The sequence below is a fragment of the Apodemus sylvaticus genome, chromosome 14 (genome assembly GCF_947179515.1).
Source record: "Apodemus sylvaticus chromosome 14, mApoSyl1.1, whole genome shotgun sequence".
NCBI lineage: Eukaryota > Metazoa > Chordata > Mammalia > Rodentia > Muridae > Apodemus > Apodemus sylvaticus.
The window spans coordinates 62,164,771-62,185,543 of NC_067485.1; the positions used below are offsets into that span (position 1 = coordinate 62,164,771).

Sequence of the window (20,773 nt, forward strand, 5' to 3'; positions counted from 1 at the left end):
GACACCACAAAATCTACCTGAAAACTCTTATGTATAATAAGCACATTAAGCTGCAGGCTATGGAAAACAGTGTTTATAAAAGATCAATAGCCTTAGTATATACCTAAAATGTTCTTCTGTGAAAAAGAAATCAGAAAAAAAGTTCATAATAGATTCAAAAACGTATATACCTAAAGATAAACCTAAGCAAAAAAAAAAAAAAAAGGTGAAAGCCCTCTATAACAAAATTTTATACTCTCCTAAGGAAGGATAAAAAGACTTTGGAGAATGGAAAGAACAATCAAGTTTCTGGGATGGCAGAATTAAACTGTAACTATGACTATACTATCAAAATTAATCTACAGGTTTAGCATAAGTCTGTCAAAATTCCAATGTCAGATTTGACAAATCTATGGGGGGACACTCAAAAATTCACAAGAAACCACAAAAGACCAAATACTCAAAGCAATCCTAAGAAGACAGGACACAGTGGGAAAGCACAATAGTATGAAACCATAGTAGTAATGACTGTCTAGTGTTAGCACAAAGACAAACAAGATAAAGACAACAAACTGGTAAGACCAAGGACATAAAATAGAGAACCCATTAATAAACCAATAAATCTATGGCCACCTAACTTGTAAAAAATTTTTTTTCTTGGTCCCTTTTTATTATGTGCATTGCTGATTTCCTTGCATGTGTGTGTGTGTGCGAGGGTGTCAGATCCCCTGGAAATGGAGTTACAGATGGCTGTCAGCTGCCCTGTGGGTGCTGGGAACTGAACCAGGGTTCTCTGGAAGAGCAGCCAGTTCTCTTAACCTCTTAGACATCTCTCTAGCCCAGTGACCGCCTAATATTTGACAACGTTGGCAGAAACCTCCAATGGGGATAAAAATAATGTATTCAACAAATGGTGTTAACAAAACTGGATAGCTACCCACAGGGAAAAAAATAAATTTAAGTCTTTCATTTTTTATAAAAACTAATTCCAAATGGATCAAAGGTCGTAATTTTAAACATCTGGAATGTGGAAATGGTCGGAGGGAAACACAGAGAACATCCTGCAGGACACCGAGGTGGGCACATGCTCTCTGAACAGGTTGTCAGGAACACAGGTTCCCCCGAGGTGGGCACGCGGTCCCGAGAGTCAACACACGGGACCCTGTTAGACGAGGTGTTATAAATAAGCAGAGCACACAGTCCACAGAGTAGAAGAGATCTTTACTAGCTGTGCTTCTGACTACAGACTAACATCCAGAATTCACAAAGGACTGGTCTAATCTAGATGTCTAAATGACACCAAACCAGTTCAAGCAGATTAGTACTGGCATTTTAGCCTCCTATTGATGAGAGTTCCATATGCTCTCTAAACTTCCTAGATTAATAGTATCACTTTTTGTTGTAGTGTTTTGTGGGGGTGGGGTGGGAGTGTCTGTCTGTCTGTCTGTCTGTTGAGATGGCAGCTCACTGTGTAGCTCTGGCTGTCCTGGAACTCATTATGTAGATCAAGCTGGCCTCAGACTTACAGAGATCCTCCTGAGTACTAGGATCAAAGGTGTGCACAACCATGCCTTTGTGTGTGTGTGTGTGTGTGTGTGTCGGTGTGTCTGTGTGTCTGTGTGTGTGTTATTGTCATATTTATAAACGGTATCTTTAAAACTGTGATACCTCATTTTTTTTATTTTCCTGACAAATGTTACTGATCATATTTCAATGTCTCAATGTCTGTTTCTCATTACTAAGGCTGCATATTCATCTTGGAGCCAGGGCACCTTGTTAAATCACATATTTTAAGTAGATTCTAGGTTGTGTCCCCTACTTCTGGGTTAAAGGAGCCTTTGACCACTCTTATATGTACTCAATAGGTCTGGCAAATGTGCTCAGAGGAAAAGGATCGACAGGACGGTAGGCACAGGGTTCAGGACAGTAGGCACCGGGTTCTTCTTTTCTTATGTCTGACAGCATTCATGATTACTTTTTTCATTTTTACTTTCTAAACTTTATGTGTATGAGTGTTCTGTCTGAATGTGGGTATATGTGCCATGTCTGTGCCTAGTACCGCAGAAGGCTGTTGAATTTCCTGGAGTCACAGATGGCTGTGAGCTGCCACGTGGGTGCTGGGAAGTGAACCACCATAACATAACAGACACGGCAAGCACGGAGCCATCTCGGCAGCCCCTTGATTCTGTCTTCCACTGGTTATGACAGCTCTGAAGACTATAAGACGTGAAGGTCTTATTTGGGTTTAAATTCTCCTCTCCTGTCTGATTTGGTTGTAATTTTTCCCATGTCATATCCATGACTCCCTTGGATATCATCACAGTCTATTCATCTCCATTGTCTTCTGCTTTTGTTTCCTCAGGCCGTATACTATTGTCCATTCATTTTCTATACCCAGAGTCTCAACTCACACTGTTGTGGTGAACTCCACCATAAACGGTGGCAGAGCTGTCCTCTTGGAACAAGTGTTTTTTTAACCCAGTGGTAGGGTAATTGGTGTTTCTACACACACACACACACACACACACACATACACACACTAAACATTTAACCTCACACACCTTTGAGATTGGGCTATGGGGATAGAAAATAAAATCTCATATAAACTTATACATGCAGATAAATGCCTAAATAAATACATTCACCAAGAGAGAACAAGGAAATAGATAGGGAAACCCCATAAATTCCAAGCAGCACACATGGACCCCACACTGTTTCTGTCGAGCATGCATAATAAACCTTTTACTACTTCACCTGCATCTCTTTCTCATCATGATCTCCTAACAATGTGGTTCCGATGATGTCTGCACACTGCTGCTCCAGAACACCTAGCATAATGTCTCTTGCTTGTTTGGCTTTCCTCTTGTTTTTTTGCCAGTCCATTCTTGGCAATCTGTGAACACTGCTGAAGCTTCCAGCAGCTGTTGGGGTTTTGAAGTAACTTCTGGCATGTTTCTGTTTGGTGCCCTTCCACATTTGAAGGACATTTGTTTCAAGCCCACATAGATACCAAGATCCCTGGATGCTTAAGACCTACATTATATATGTATGTGTGTGTATATGTGTATGTGTATGTATATGTGTATGTGTATGTGTATGTAGACTTAGTGTTGTGTGAGATGTTTTGCCATCCTCCCATAAACTTTAAGTCTCTCTAGATTACTTGAACTACCTAATGCAATATACTACTCATAATTTACATAGTTAATATTATGTAGATGTTTGCCATATTGTATTGTTTAGGAAATGATAACAAGAAAAATATGTCTAAATGTCTATGTTCATTTCAGAAATAATTTAAGAGGGCTTCTTATAGTGTTTGTTTCTCTCCACTGTAAGCTATAAGCACAAAACTATGCACATTGCCCAACTTGTAGAAAATCCCAAGTTGAAGGTATAATCAAAAGAAAGAGAAACTAAGGAGAATAGTTTTCTTGCACTGTCTCTTCAAGAGCCTCAATAGTAAACCTTAGCTTCTACTTGTTGGTGGTGATAGTAGTGATGCTGCTGATTTGAGTTGGGGCATCTCTATATTGCCCAGGTTAGTCTCAAATGTCTGAATTTAATCAATTCTCCTGCCTTAGCTACTTGAGTAGCTGGGACTCTAGGTATTTACCACCATTGGTTTAAAAGAAAGCATCTCTCCATCTGTATTCCAATATGTAAGTTAGAAGCAAGGTTGTCATGTCCTACTTGAAGAGTTAGGGGTGATGGCTACCTGAATGTGTTGTCAACTTGATTACATCTGGACTAAACTGAAAGCCAGCATCTGGGTACCCCTGTGAGAGAGACCTGGATGAATCATTGGAGTGAGGAGACCCATCCTAAATCTGACCCTTTTGAGGTGGGAAGAGCCACCTTAAATCTGGATCACATCTTCTGTTGGCAGCCTACATAAAGGACAAGAGAGAAAGAAGCCCTTGCTCTTTGCCTGCTTGTCCCCACTCTCACTAGTTCAGGCCTTTGCTAGCATTAGAGACGACTTCTTCAGGATTCCAGCATATAACAACAACAAAAATCTGATACATCCATCCTCATGGACTGAACAACTACTGGATTCTTGAACTTTTAGGAGGAAAGCCATTGTTGGCATAGTCAGGCTGTAATCTGTAAACCACTCCAATAAATCCCATTTTTATATACATAAGTTCACTGTATGAGTCTGCCTCTCTAAAGGACACGAACACAGTGTCCACATGCTTTGCTTTGACTGTGATTTGCCCTTGACCCACAGTATCTGCCGCTTGTGTCTTCCAGAAAGTTAAGCCCCTGTATGTGCGCTCCACTATGAGCTTGGGCGAGCCATCTTCTCCTCCAAATGTTCCTCATCCATCCATGGTAGGTCAATTGTTTTTTCCCTCTTGAACATTCAATGCATTACTATTACTGAAGCTCAGTAATGAAACATTTTGGTTAACATGCAGACGGAGCCCAGCTATGAGAACACACGTGTCAATCAGGTGTCTCATACAGAGTTGCCAGGAGGTAAGCATCCAGGGAGTGGGGGTAGAGCTGTTTTCACAATCCTAGCAGATCTGAGGCCCTGGCATCCCCCACAGCACCAAAGAAAAACAAGGCAAGACCCTGTCTTGCTAGAAAAAGAGGTTTACACGTAGCCTGAGTGCACAAGACAGATCAACCTTCATCTCTCCTCCTGTTACCCCTCTTCTGAGCCTCAGTCTGCAGTCCAGGCTAGCCTCAACCCTCACAAAATTCCTCCCTTTATTTTGTTTTGCTTGTTTAGCTGAAGGGTTTTGGATCATGATGAAACTGAGAATTTTCAGTCAATTTATAAACTCCGTACCTCTCTGTGCTCTGACTGCTGATACTTGAAATCATACTTTGTCATTTTTCAAACTCAGAAGCTATCTCAGTTAAAATTTCATTTCTTTTTTGCTAAGATGCAAAAGAAAAATGAAAAGAAAAACAAAGCAAAATTCTGAAGCACTGGTTAAACGTCTCTTTATCCAATTTAATAATTGCCAGTAAAAGAAAACTGTTTCTTGCAAATTTCTCTTAAATTTTAAATTTTCTCTTAAATTTCTCTTAAAAAGCTTCAAATTGGATGTATTTTTTACACTACAGTTTATTTTGTCTATACACATCTGTAAAACTTTTCTCTGTACTTGGAAGCCAAAATAAATCGAAGGGTGCTCAGGGTGAGGGCAGATACGTGTACCCAACGAAACTTGTAGGATGTGGGTGGATCTCAGTGGTAAAGGGTTTGATTAGAGTATATGAGACCCCAGGTTCAATATTCAGGATTCAGAGGAGGGAATTCATTATTTAAAGCTTATAAATTTGTAGAGCATAGTCAACATATTAATAGACTTAATAAACTATAATAATGTTAATTATTTTTATTGGCATTGATCTTGACTGAGCCCTGAATGAGTCATTCATTTGGCATACATTTAAAAGTTAGTTAGTTAATGAAACTCTGTGCAAGGGGGATCTGTGTGATAAGAGCTTAAATACTAGTCTCTGCAGAAAGTGTGAAGAATCTCTTTCCTGGGTGTCTGCAGTGAGAACGTTTCCTGTGGTTTCATGCACTGTTGATGTCTGGTCAACGGTTGTCTTCTTAGGGACAAAGGAATCTTTGAGCAAACACAGTGATGGGCACTTCCCTGCACTGACTAGATTACAGCCATGCTCACACTAGACTTCCTAGCTTAGGAAACAGCAATGTTTAAAGATGTCAGTATTTAAATAATGACTTAGATCTGCTAGATTGGAAATTCCAACTCATATTGTAAGTCACTTCTAAAACATCTCAATGTACTTGTGGTTTATCAGGCAAAAAAAAAAAAATGTGGATTGGTAAATTTAGAGTTTGTTGCTGACCTAAAATTTGATTTAGAAAGTTATAATCACAGCAGTACATTCCCAAACAATCCAGTTGAGAAAACTGAATCCACAGTTGACTTCCCAGGGCTGGGGGAATAGCTCAGTAAAGAGCTTTGTTTTGCTTCTCTAGGTGTTGTGTCTCCCTCTCTCTCTCTCTCTCTCTCTCTCTCTCTCTCTCTCTCTCTCTCTCTCACACACACACACACACACACAGACACACACACACACACACACACACACACACACACAAGCCTACATAATTTTTAATTAACTTTCCAGAGGCAAGAAAATTATTTCCCAAAGGTCTCCTTAAAATATTAATAGCACAAGTAACACAGTATCTGGTTAATTAGCTCCAGATGACCTGAAATTTATTAAAATCAATTTTCCATTTATCTTTAGGTAAAAAACAAACAAGTTTAATGCAAAGTAGAAAGCTGAATAAGTAATTTAGTAATTTGGGAAGTGGATGAATCACTTACCAGGGTGAAGTTTTTAGAGGCAGTAGCTTGTGGATGGATAGTATCCATGATACCCTGTCAGAGAACCACATTGTCACCAGCAAGCAGGTCATTCCACGCTGTGGGTTTTAGTAACATTTGGGGCTCCTAGGAAATAATATATTAATAGTATTTTCAAGTACTGATGTATAAATACATACTAATGAGGAGTTAGCTATACAGTTAACATGCATCTGAGTTATAAGCAAAAATTAATCACTTTCTATACCATAAAGGTGTGCACAATAACATATGTGGTATACATTCCATAAGTGGGACTGTGTATATGCTATGTGTGTGTGTGTGTGTGTGTGTGTGTGTGCGCGTGTCTCGCATACACATGATGCCCAGACAGGTCTCTGACTTAACTGGAGGCATGTCTTCTTGGCTATGGTTAGTAAGTTCTCAGGATCCACGTATCTCTACCCCTAATGCTCAGGTCACAGGTACATGCCGCCATGCCTGCTTCCTTTACATGGTGCTAGGGATTTGCACTCAGGTCTTCGTGCTTGCTGAGCAGGTGCTCTTAGCCACTCATGCCTTCAGCCTCTTTTAAATTGGACTCTGAAGTGCCTGGTTTGTGTTTTGTTTTGTTTTGTTGTTCAAAATATTCAGATCAATATTCATATTTAAAATGCCCCGGTGGACATGGAGACAAAACCCCTCTCTGTAACAGGGTTCTCTGCTGCATGAAAGGTATCAGTTCCGAGGCTGCACTTTCACGTCACGCACACTCTTTGGAAGTATATGCAGTGGATATGTGGCATTCTTTTCAAGGTCCAACTGATTCTCACTAGCACCCCATGAATTTTGGTTTCCCTTATTGATACCCTTCACTTAGCAGGTAGCTTGTGTGAGTGCAATGAGGATTATATCAACTCTTGTTATAAACTCTAAGCTAAAAGGTATGTATGGTTGTATGAAGAGTGGGAAACTGGGAATTCAATTGAGTGCTCCAAAAGTCTGTACCAGTCACCTCTGGACTGTGTTGTCTGATCCCCAAAGCATGTAGGAACAGGCATGGTTTTGTGTCAACAAGACGTGGAGTCATTGTAATGCACCAGGAAGGCTAAGCGCTTTGGAAGCTGTCGGTCCTTGCCTCTAATCTCAGTTTATTTCTTAATCCCTGGGCAGCTTTCTCTGGCTTTCCTCTGCTGTGTAAGAGGTGGCAACCCTACTGCACCCTCGTTAAAAGGATTAGATAGGATAATCCACGGAAGATGTGCAGAGCTAATTCTTCCCTTTGCTTCTTTTCACGAGCTGTTTCTGATCTAACACTAAACTAAAATCTGGCAGATCTGTATTTTAATGGATCACATGAAAACAAGGAGGCGTTGAGCAGCAGGTGCATAATTTAAAACAACTTCACCTTCGTTTCTTAATAACTAGTTTCCCATCAGGCATGAGGACAACGGAAGTCTGGAGCTAGTGCGTACAATGCTTTGAGAAAAGTGAATCAAAGAAATATCGTATAATCAAATCGATGTTATGCCACAGATGACCGGCCTCAGCAGGCTGTTAGGGACTCCTTTGTTACAAAGTCTTGAGAGTTCTAAAGAGAACCATAGATTTTCATTCCTCCAAATAGCTAGTTTTAAGAGATTTAAAAAAAAAAATCTGTCCAATGGAAGGGAATAAAAACAAGGCGCAGCACTATCTGGAAGATCTCAGAGCAGTTTTTTACATGGTAGTAATTACCCCCGCAGAGCACAAGTAAGATTATTAATTTGTTTGCTACTTGCCTGTGATGAAATGTGGGATGTGAGCCTCCCATTGTGCGCCTCACACTGCCTCCGATCTGTGTACTCAAGCAGGCCTTTCTCACAGCCCAGTAATTAGATGTTATTGACATTGTAATCTCTGGAAATCTTCTTAATGAGCCCAAAAGACACGAGTCCCATAGATAAAACCTCAAAGTCACACTGGCTGTTTAAGCTCCTTGTCAGTAAGAGAAGGCTCAAACATCAGTATCTGCACGCCAGGGGAAACCCAAACTGAAGCCCAGATTACATTGTATGCTTGATTTTTCTGGGATTTCTAGGAAAGAAATACCCATAGGTCACTTGCAAGCTTTTGAAGAAGAGTAGAAGGACCATGTTATATTTGATAAAAATAAAAAAAAAAATTTAGAATCCTTTTCACCCTTTAAAATTTTGGGCATGAAAAATACTTTCTTCAATGTCTTCTGGCTGTAACTTGGAAAGACTAAATGTTAATTAAAGGTTTATAAGCAACTTTAGGCATCTGTAAAATTAAAATTCAAAAAATTAGGGATAGCTTATATATCATTTCTAGACTACCAACTATAATTATAATTAATAGCATTTTAAAGATCAGATTCACACTGAAATGTATATTTTAAAATATAATTACATGTGAAACTGATACAGGGTACCTTTTCGTTTCTAACTAATAGCTATAAACACTAACGTGTCTATAGGGGCTAGGCAGGAACACATACCTATAATCCCAGCAATTGGGAGATGAGGCAGAACTCACTATGAGTATGAGGTCCAGCTTTGGCTTTCAAGTGAGTCCCAAGCCAGGGAGAGGTACAAACTGAAACCCTGTCCCAGACAACAAAGTTTAGATGGTATGAACCCGTGAGTTATATTTAAACACCAGGGATAACCTGATTGCATAGGTATGGAGAATAAAGAGGCTATAAACATTAACAATGTCATTGTCACCAACTTTTGCTCCATTGCTGTAGCCAATTCTCTAGTAGTAAGTTACATGTCATCTTCTTTTTGAGCTGATTCTCTTTCCTGGAGACTTTTCCTTATTTCCATACATTTATTCTGAGATTGGTCCTGCTTGCGACATAAGCTTTAGAGCAGTAAACAAGAAACTGACACCTGGGCCAGTGTCAGTAGTCTGCCTTTTAGTTGATCCTTGCAAATGCTGTCAGTTCTGTATTTGCATAGGAAAGGGCCTAGGAACTAGCTGTATTGAAGAAGCTATGACAAAACCCAAAGGCTTTCTGAAGAGCTGTCCATAGATCAGAGAAGGTACTGAATGGGTGACAAGGGAGGGGGAGGGTGCACATGCATGGTTAAGAGCGTGCCTACCATTTATTAGGTCCTTAGTTCAAGTCCCACAACTGCACAAGGAAAAGGCAAATGAAAAAGAGGATTAGCCACATTTTGAAAACTCAGTGCAGAGGACCTGGGTTCTGTTCCTAGAATCCACAAGGCTGTTAACTCCAATTCTAGAGTCACCAACTTCTCCTAGTTTCCATTGGCACAGTACATACAGGGTACACAGATGCACATGCACACAAAACACCCATACATACAAAAACAATCTTTTTTAAAATGATGTTTTAGAAAGGAGAATTTATTCTGCTTCTATTAAACTTACTATATTTGCTTAAATGTTTAAACAGCAGTGGGCTGTACATGCCTTTAACTTTTCCTTAGAAATGTTACATTTTAAAATTTAATTATAGTCTGTTGCTGTGTATGCCTTGGGTTTATTTTACCTGTTGAAGAGTTTATTCTACAAACGTACAAGTTAATCATCCTTAATTTCAAAATCTGATTTTGAAATGCTTTGAAAGCAAACCCATGACACCACAAGAAGAAATTCGTGTGCTATGAAATTTGGTTAAATGTACAAACTTAGCATGTTGCATGAACTCTTCAGGCTGTCTCTATATGGTAGGCATGATATATAAGTTCATTTTTTTATTCTATTGTAGTTCTGGAGTCAAATTCATGACCTTGAGAATACTAAGCAAGCACACACCACCACCTGGAAACACAAACCAATTTTGTGTTTAGACTTGAGTCCTATCCTCAAGATTCATTGTGTACATGAGATGTATATGATACATTCAAAAAACATTAAATAAATACAAAACAATGCTGGCCCCAAGAATTTGGGGTGATGAGTATACTAACCTATACAACAAATTCTCCTTTGGTAGGAATTTAAAAGATTTGCAGTCTATTGGAGTCCACACTCCAGCTGCTGTAAATAATGTTTTCCACAGTGTGCTATGTAAAAGACTCACTGTCTTGAATAACTAAATCAGAATCTCTGAATTCCAGAAACGTATTGGATTCCATCAAGTCATGCTAATATAAGCTACTGTGCCACTCACATGCCAGAATTGCTAAGTTGGTGTTGACCCAAATTTCTACAAATGCTTGGGTTCCCTACTTGTGCATTATGACCCATCTTGCAGATGTGAAATTGTAATTTTTTAAATTTCAAACTTCTGAGAGCAGTGAGGAATAGTTTTCTGTGCATACTGACCTTCTGGGTTTCTTTGTCTGTGAATTGCATTAGCTGTTTTTTCTACTCACTATTGGATAATTCTTCTTTCCCTTAGTTTTAGTCTTTTCATTTTTATTCCTAACCTTAGTTCTTTGATATATGCTTCACGAATACCTCCTCTCTGTCCCTGGTGTATCTTTTTTTACATAATTTTTTTAAGATTTATGTAATTATTTTACATGAATGAGTACACTGCAGCTATATTCAGACACACCAGAAGAGGGCTTCGAATCCATTACAGAAGGTTGTGAGCCACCATGTGGTTGCTGGGAATTGAACTCAGGACCTCTGGAAGAGCAGTCAGTGTTCTACACTGCTGAGCCATCTCTCCAGTCACCCTGGTGTACCTTCTAATGGTACTTTTGATGTCCTTTGTTAAACTAAAGTTGGTGGTTTTTTACACTTTGTATTGATTTTTGGTGAGTTTCACATCATGTACCCCAGTCCCCCCCAGATCCAACTTCCACCCTTGCAATCTCCCCCCCCCAATAAAATACACACACAAAATAAACAAACCAAGACATAGAAAACATCTCCTCATGGAAGGTGTGGTATGCCACAGCGTGTCCCACAGTAGACCCCTCTGTCCACACATCTTCACTTGCAAATGCTCATTGCAATGAGTTATGGGTCTGCTTCCAGATCTCTGGCTTCTGCGATACCATCAATATCAAATCCTCACCCGGACTCCTCTGGTCATCCTGCTGTTGCCCTGTGTCATGGAGATCCTGCAGCTTCGGATCAGCAAGACTGGCCTTGTCATACTCCCCAACAGTTCACAGATAGTGTAGATTTGGGGTGGGCCTGTGTGGTAGTTGAGCTGGTCAACCCTCTGATGCTCCCTTACAGGCAGACCAGGGTGTGCTCTCAAACACTGCCCTGGCTAGGCTGCCCAGACAGGGGGGTCAGCTCTCCAGCTCTCAGCAGCCATGCCTCCAAAGAGACTGCTTCACTGTGCTGCCCAGTGGAGGTGCAGGGCTACTCTCCTAAGCACTGCAGCCAGCCATGGACACGGCCGGCTTACCCAAGCACACTGCACCTTGGCCAGCTTACCTGCTCTCAAGACCCAGGAAAGGGTTTTGATTTTTAATTTCCACACACTCATACTTTTCACACTTGTAATTTAGAACTTGTTTTCTTAGGGTTTTTTTTTTTTTTTTAATAAAAAGTCTATTGTCTGAACTCTACTAAAGGAATCACATACAGCTCCTAAAAACATTATCAATTTGATTTTCATATTTCAGTTTTTAATGTACTAGGACTAATTGTTATGGAATTAGGTGGGGTGACCCGGGAGGCTAATTTGGGGGGGGGGGGTTGTTCCAATAGAGTAGCTTCTAGGCTGGGCTATACATTCTACCCACGAGGCCTTATTTTTCTTCTCTGATACCAGAGTTTCGGTAACTTTTATTTTTAAAATAAAGCTCAACACCAGGTAAAATAAGTTTTTCCATCATCAGCAGCAAATGCACCTAAACCATTCTTAGTTCCTTACATTGTGAAGTTTAGGCTCAGACATTTCAGGCCCCATTGAGAAATATTCTTGAGAGAGCAGGAGAGATGGCTTAGTGGTTAAGAGCACCGACTGCTCCTCCAGAGGTCCTGGGTTCAGTTCCCAACAACCACACCGTGACTCGCAACCATCTGTAATAGGATCTGACACCCTCTTCTGGTGTGTCTGAAGGCAGCTATAGTGTACTCATATACATAAAATAAATAAATAAATAAATATTTAAAAAAGGAAAGAAAGAGAGAGGGAGGGAGGGAGGGAGGAAGGAAGGAAGGAAGGAAAGGCAGGAAGGAGAGAGAGAGAAAGGAAAGGAAGGAAGGAAAGAAAGAGAGAGGGGGAGGGAGGGAGGAAGGAAGGAAGGAAAGAAGGAAGGAAGGAAAGAAGGAAGGAAGGAAAGAAAGAAAGGAAGGAAAGAAAGAAAGGAAAGAAAGAAAGAAAGAAAGAAAGAAAGAAAGAAAGAAAGAAAGAAAGAAAGAAAGAAAGAAAGAAAGAAAGAAAGAAAGAAAGAAAGAAAGAAAGAGAAAGAAAAAGAAAGGGAGGAAGGAAGGAAAGAAGGAAGGAAGGAAAGAAAGAAAGAAAGAAAGAAAGAAAGAAAGAAAGAAAGAAAGAAAGAAAGAAAGAAAGGAAGGAAGGAAGAAAGAAAGAAAGAAAGAAAGAAAGAAAGAAAGAAAGAAAGAAAGAAAGAAAGAAAGAAAGAAAGAAAGAAAGAAAGAAAGAAAGAAAGAAAAGAAAGAAAGGACTCTTGAGCCAGATAGTGATGCACACCTTTAAGCCCAATACTCAGGAGGCAGAGGCAGATGAATCTCAGAGGAGTCTGAGGACAGGCTGATCTACACAGCAAGCTCCAGGACAGCCAGGGATACACAAAAAAATCTTGTCTCAAAATAACAAACAAACTAAACAAACAAACAATAAATAAATACTCGGTATTAAAGACTAATTTGGAAAGAATTCATATTTTTATAGCATTGAGTTCTCCCAGCTGTGAATATAATTTTGATTGATTTGAAAGCCTCTTTATCATCTTTAATTAAGTTGTATAATCTTTTAGGATGATCATGCACATCTTTTGTAATTTTTCTGAGAACTTTTGGATATTAATTAATGTATTCTTTACTGATACTTTGAATACTTTTCTTATTACATATACTAAATATCTACTGCTGTTACTTTGCTTTTTGATTTTTTTTTCCTGAGATGGGGTCTCTCACCATGTATCTCTCCCTGGCTGTTATAGAACTTGCTGTGTAGACAGACCAGGCTAGCCTTGAACTCACAAAGCTTCACCTACCTCTGCCTCCCAAGTGCTGAGATTAAAGAAGTATGCTACCAGACCTGCTGCATTTTAATTTTGTTTTCAAGAAAATAGTTGAGCTATAATTGTAATAGTGTGTCTGAAAAATACCATTTTTGTGTAGCCAATAATCATAATTTGAAAGGCTGAAAAATACCATTTTCGTGTAGCCAATAATCATAATTTGAAAGGCTTGTCTGGTCCATAGACACATTTCTCTCTTACTATCCTGGTTTAGATTTCCCACATAATAACAGAGCCAAGGTGCCACACCTGTTTTGCTATATATTTTTTTTAAAGACAGGGTTTCTCTGTATAACCCTGGCTGTCCTGGAACTCACTCTGTAGTCCAGGCCTGGAACTCAGAAATCCACCTGCCTTTGCCTCCCAAGTGCTGGGATTAAAGGCGTGTGCCACCACCGCCTGGCTTCACTGCATCTTTACTACATTTTAATAGCTGTATTTGTAGCTCTAAAACATATTTTAGCTATATCCCATACATTTTGACATACAACACTCAATACTTGAACCTAAGTCTTTTATGGTATCTTCCTTTCCTCTTTACCATATGGTCTTTTTCTAAGCATTTTCTCAGAATTGCTTTGTCTTTAACTAATAACATCTGGTTTCACTGGGGTTTTTTTTTGTTTTTTGTTTTGTTTTGTTTTTGTTTTTTTGTTTTTTGTTTTTTGAGACAGGGTTTCTCTGTCTAGCCCTGGCTGTCCTGGCTCACTCTATAGACCAGGTTGGCCTCGAACTCAGAAATCCACCTGCCTCTGCCTCCCAGAGTGCTGGGATTACAGGCGTGTGCCATCACCACCCGGCTCTTGGTTTCACTGTTTTTTAAGTCAAAGATGTCCAACTCCATCACTTTGAGGCTTGCAAAGTCTTTGAAAGACATGGTGCAAACATTGTTTTGTATGTGTAGATGTTGTTGTATGTTCATGCATGCATGAGTATGTGTGGGTGAATTTGATCCTTAGACTTCAGTACATAACTCCTTTGTGAAGAATTCTGTAAGTATCCCATGTAAATGAGGGTGCACAGTTCATCATAGCAGAGAAAACATGGAAGCAGGGGCTTGAAGGGGCTGAAGGAGAAGTCTGGGAGCAATGTTCAGTTCCTGTCCACCTCACTCAGCTCAGGAGTGCAGCCCGTGCAATGATGACGAGTGGGGACGATGGGTCTTCATGCCACAACCCAGTCCCCAAAATCTATCTCAGGTGTGCTCGGAGGCTTGTCGCCTGTGTGATTCTGGATCCAGCCATGGTGGCAATCGATATTAACTATCACGGGCAGCTATTTTTACTTCCATACTTTGCCGTTATATCAACCCTTTGAGGCACTGTGCAGGGTTCTGAGAAGTGAGGTATCAATTTGTCAAATTTGCGGGGTTTCTTCACTTTTTTATGGTTTACTTTTTATTCTTTTTTTTTTTTTGGTTTTTTGTTTTTTTGGTTTTTTGGATTTGGTTTTTTCAAGACAGGGTTTCTCTGTATAGCCCTGGCTGTCCTGGAACTCACTCTGTAGACCAGGTTGGTCTCGAACTCAGATATCTGCTTGCTTCTGCCTCCCAGAGTGCTGGGATTGCAGGCGTGTGCCACCACTGCCTGGCTTACTTTTTATTCTTGATATTTATTACCACTATAATCTATTTGGCTCTATAGTAGTTGCTGTCAATATGGGAAAACATGAGGTGACATGATTTATATACTTGTTTACTTTTGGAAAATTCTCAGCCATTAGCTTTTCAAATATTGCTTTTTCAACAATCCCTAAAGTCTTTTATCTTGAAACACCTCTCAGTCTATTCTGCGCTCTCCGAATCCATATGACTTTTATGCTTCTGTATTGTGGATGCAGGTGTGTGCTCCAAATGATGTAGGCTATGTGTGCTTCCTTCTGCGCTGTCTTCCAGTTTTCTAATTCTCTCTTCAGCCGTGCAGATTTAAACCATGCATCAGTCCCTCACTTCACTTTCCTATTTCCAAGATACTTGATTTTTAATTGTTTTGTTGTTGTTGTAGGTACTCTTTCTTAGGTTTTTTTTTTTTATGTGTGCTTGTGTATTTCAGACATAATGTTTTTCTTTTTAATAGACATTAGTAACTATCTCATTGAACATAAGTACACAGATTAAGTCATTTTCAGACTGTTTTATCACCTTGAATTTATCTGCAGTGAATTTATGTCCTGACAGTTTACATCACTGTTTTCTTTTTGGCATTCAAACTAGTGTGTATTTTGGAAATTTGGATCGTAGATATAAATGCCCCTCTCTCTCCCCTCCTATCCGTCTTCTACCTTCCCCATCCACGCTCTCTCCAATAATAACCCGTTTTAACTTGATGGTCTGCACTATCCTATCTCAATAAGACCACACAGAGGTATTGGAGTGCTATAATTTAGATTTGGGAAATCCCCCAAAGCCCATGTGGTCAAGCCCTTTCCTTCAGCCTGTCATGCTATTGAGAAGTTGCCAAACCAAGAACTGAAACTAGACTTAGCAGGAGGTTGTAGTTTACCTGGGACATGTTTTTAGAAGGTGTGGAACGCTGGCCTCCTGCATTTTTAACCCACTTCTGACTAGAAGGCAAAAAGCTTTGCTCCAGGAGACATTCCCTGTCATGACACAGCCCCCACCATCAGCTCAAGAGTTGAGTCAAGTGATGGTTGCAAGGCCTCCCTTTGCCACAGGCTGATTTCCTCAGGTACTGGGCATAGTAAGAGAAACTTACTGACACACGGGGTTGGGCTTCAACATGTTTAGAAGAAACAGGATTCAGTTCACAGCAGACTAGTTACTTAACTTTTTTTTTTACTACAAAAAAAGTTAACCTTATTTTATGCAGTATCTCTTTTTAATTTTACTTTTAAATTTTATTATCGTTTCCATGTGGAATATTAAATAATTAATTTACTACAACATTGCACTTCTTCCTCCACCCCCAAAATATTTCTATATATTCAACTCAGTTTTTTCAAATTCTAGATGAAGGAAACTTCATTTGATTTAAACTTAATGTATACAATCTAGCCTAAGAACATCAATAGTCAGAGTTGTTATTATCTTCTGCAAAAGAACTTTTAAAAAAAAACTTCAGGGCTGGAAACACAGCTTAGTATAAGATCATTCACCTTAAATATATTTATTTCTCAGGTTCAGTACCCACACTCACATGTAGACACACACAGATAAACACATAAACATATAGACATACAGACACACAGAGAAAACACACACACAAAGACATGCATGCATATATATACACAATCACAGACACATACACACGCACACAAACACAAGACCAACACACACAAACATAGATATATGTGTGTGTCTATATATATATTACATAAACACGGGACAGACATATACACAGACAGGTAGACACATAACACAAACACACAGACAAACAGACACACACACACAGACACACACCCAAACATATAAGCACAAACACACACACTTACCCACACATTACTCTCAGAGAGACACACATATATACATAGCAACACACATGAAAACACACATTCAAACATGGACAGACAAACACAGACACACATGCACACAGAGATGCACATGCAGACACACACTGACATACACACAAACATACAGACACACATAATACAGAGAGACACACATATACACACAGACACGCATGCAGACACAGACACATACAAATATAAGACAGACACATCTGTACTCATACATAAACACAGACACATGGAAATGCACACAGACAAGCAGACACACACATACACAAACACATAGACAGACAGACAGACAGACAGACACACACACACACACACACACACTAAGTCCATTGCATCTCTAAAAGATGTTTATACCTGTTCTGTCTGAAACATGGTTTAGGTCCTCTTTTAGGAAACACATGTGTATGGATTATTGTGTCCAGTCCTACCCTCTACAAATACAAAACAAAACAAAACCAATGAAACTCCCATCTGTTTCTTGTGAATTATATCTTCTTTGCTATAATAGGGTCTTTGCAGAAATAATCAAATCAAGATGAAGTTATTAGGGGGTTAACAGTGAAATGGGCACATTTCTGTTTTTCCAAGTCACTGACTCCTCATTTGGGTCATAGTTATCTATGGATAACTAAAAGCAGATTGAAAGCATGACATATCTGCCTTTATTTTGTGTCTGTCTGTCTGTCTCACTTTAGCTGAAGGCACAGAGTTAAGTCACTGTCCTTAACTTTTCCTCTTGAGTCACCTTGGATTCTAGGAACAACATGGAATCCCTGGGCAGAGTGAACCCTGACACCAACGAGGACAGTTTTCAGTGAGGATGAGGCTGTATTTTGGAGCAGAAGTCATCATCTAAGGACTACTACCTCGGCTCTTCAAGCAAGAATGACCTCTTTGGATCATCCTGAAGTATCAGAACTGAGACAACATTCAGAGAGGCAACACTTTTATCAAGACAGCTTAATCCTGTGTTCTTCTTGCCCCTTGCCACAAGTCTTTCTGTTTAAACATAAGGCTCATGTCGATACCCTAAGGGGTATAGAGGGTCAGTGAACCTCTTTACCTATTCTTCCTGTGTGACCATATTAAGTAAATCTCTTTCCTATGTGTTTCCCAATTGTTTGTCTCTTTAATTGGTTTATAGGAGACAACTAATAGACCACAGCGTGTTGGAGCTTCTAGATTTGGGCTTTTATCCCAAGTTAGGGGTTAGGGTTAGGGTTAGAGTTAGGGTTAGGGTTAGGGTTAGAGTTAGGGTTAGGGTTAGGGTTGACTTAGGGTTAGGGTCAGGGTTAGGGTTAGGGCTAGGGTTAGGGTAGGGTTAGGGTTAGGGTTAGGGTTAGGGTTAGGGTTATACCAACTCAATGTGTCTCGTGTCAATATCAGAGGAAAACACCATATAAACACTCAACACTCCCAAGGAAAGCACTGTATGGTGACAAATTGGGCTGGGGGGAAGGAGAAAAAGAAGAGAGATGAAAGAGATAGAGATGAGGAAAAAGAAAGGGGCATGGAGAAAGAAGAAAGAAAAATCAGGAAAGGGGGTGGGGGGTGGGGGTGGGGCATGCACCTAGTCTCAAAGGAAGCATGGATTTCTGACTTCAGATTCTTGGGATTTAGAGTTATAGCTTAGAGTACTAAGAAAGAATGTATTTCTGTTAGGCCAATCAGCTTGGGAAATATGGTGGTTTGAATGACAATTGGTACAGGCTCAAGTAGTTGGGTACTTGGTACCACATTTGGTGGCAGTTTGGGGAGGTTATAGAACCTTTGGAAGGTGAAACCCTACTGGAGAAAATATATCTCAGGGATGGGCATTGAGGGTTTGTATCCTTACCCCCTTTTTGCTTATTTTTGGCCCTCTACCTCCTCCCTTTGTGTGCATAAAAATGCTTCCTGCTCCAGCCACTAATCCTTTTTCACTCCAATGGACTTTGTTTCTCTGAAGACATGAGACAAAACAAACTCTTCCTTAGGGTGTTCTAGCCAGACTATTCTATCACAACAGAAAAGTGACTAAAACAGAAGCTGTAAGCAGAAAAGTAAAGTTATTACTATGAAGACCTTGACTGTGTTGGTTTTTAGGAGGAATGAGAATGATTTTAGAACATTGTACTAGAACAGGATTGAATGTTGTAAGCGAGCTTGTCTGGCCATTCTACAAGGTTCCTGGAAGACCATGAGCTGAGAGCTATGTGAACAGCGGAATCCCAGCTCATGAGGTTGCAGAAGGGAACAAAAACTCTTAACTGGGCTAATGTGATACGTTGGCAAAGAATCTGAATATGTTCTGCCCATGTCCTGAAAACTTACATAAATCTAAATTTAAAGATAGTGAACTAATTTATTTGATGGAAGAAAACTTAGAGCCATAGAGTGTTAGTCTGCAGTGTGGTTATTACTGATGACACTTATCAGGCCTACAATGAAAAAGAAAAAGAAGCAGGGTAGAAATAAATGAAAGCTATTCAGTTTGGAGAAGAAAAGAGCTTTAGGAAGCCTTGCATCCACTGTGTGTTAAAAGAGCAGAGCGGCTGTGATTGTTAAGGAGATTAACATTATTAAATCCTTCTCTTCTTGGGATGACAGGAAAGTACTCTCAAAGCAAGACCACACCCAGCTAAGCCTCCATCTTATGAAAGAGGGATAAGGGCTTGTTTGCTAACAGAAAGCAATTGCTTCAGTGTACACACTTTAGTACAGCTGAGGTTCAAGAGGCCAGGGTACACCCCAGACTTGGCAGTGCCATCCATGTGGCACTGGGCTTGGACACAAGAAAAACTGAGGGAGTCCTGGATTCTTCCTCTGTAGTTTCAATAACAGACCCATCTCAAAGTAGCAGGATGGCATTATTAAGAATGATGTATGTGTCTATGTACCCACACACAAGGACACACACACACACACACACAAATACCCTTGAGTCTCAAATTCATTCCTTGAGACTCGATTTGATTCAACAAGGTCATGATCTCAATACCCGTTTTCTCACTAAAGAGGGTATCTGCGGTAGAGTCTTCCTGAAAGCAGGCCCAAGCACCTTTTTCTCCTTCGCTCCCACCAACACACTGCTCCTGTTCCCCTTTCCTTTCTGTGGAAACCTGGGAGATACCGTGAGACTTCTGAACCTGCTGAGTCCCTTCTCTCCAACACATACAGATGCCCAGACACTTAGGATTGCTATTATTCTCTGAGCTGCCCTTGCTTTGAGGCATCAGATGTCAGACTCACCAAGGATCTCATTCTTTCGCTTCTTCCCTTTTTATACGTTGTTACTTCTTGTTTAGTCCTCTAATGGGTCTCTGTGACTTTCTGGCTGAGATCAAGTTCCAGTTAAGCAGGGAGGGCTAACTATTCACAACCCTTTCCTCGCCCGTGCCTGAGCTCTCCAGCTGGGTCCAAGTGAATTACTTGCAATTTTCTGCTGCTTTGGGCAATGCTGGGCTTCTAGGTTTTGGCAGATGTCTTTACCTAAGCGGCTGGTCTTCTGCATGGTTTCTGGGCTCATTAGTATTCTGCTGACCATGAGCAGCACAACACAGGCAGCCGGGTTCTTGTCTCTCATCTTCAACTAGGCTACCCCAGGCTTCTTCAAAATGGATGGGGTTCTCAAGAACAAATCTCATGCACAAGATTTGCTCAAATTTCTATTGACTCCACCCTTTGCCCTCTTGTCTTATCAGTCAAATAAAATTATGTGGCCAGCACCAGGGCCAGTGAGGGAGAAAGACACAAATTCTGTAGATTCTAGGGGACACATTGTCCTCTAGCTTTCACCTTCTCCTTGTCATTCATTCATTCATTCATTCATCCCACTGACTTTAGGAACATCTACTGTAATCAGAGCCTGGGCAGTAAGGA

The 20,773-nt window shown here is 40.2% G+C and overlaps 1 protein-coding gene across 1 annotated transcript in view; it reads left to right on the plus strand.

The window, feature by feature from the left end:
- C14H10orf67 (chromosome 14 C10orf67 homolog) overlaps window positions 1-11,401 on the plus strand; it is an 86,993-nt gene extending 75,592 nt beyond the window's left edge. The window contains exons 15-17 of the mRNA XM_052156635.1: window positions 4,237-4,317; window positions 4,404-4,464; window positions 11,253-11,401. Coding sequence (XP_052012595.1) covers window positions 4,237-4,317; window positions 4,404-4,464; window positions 11,253-11,401 — 291 coding nt within the window. The remainder of the gene's footprint in view (window positions 1-4,236; window positions 4,318-4,403; window positions 4,465-11,252) is intronic.
- Window positions 11,402-20,773: the final 9,372 nt, after the last annotated feature.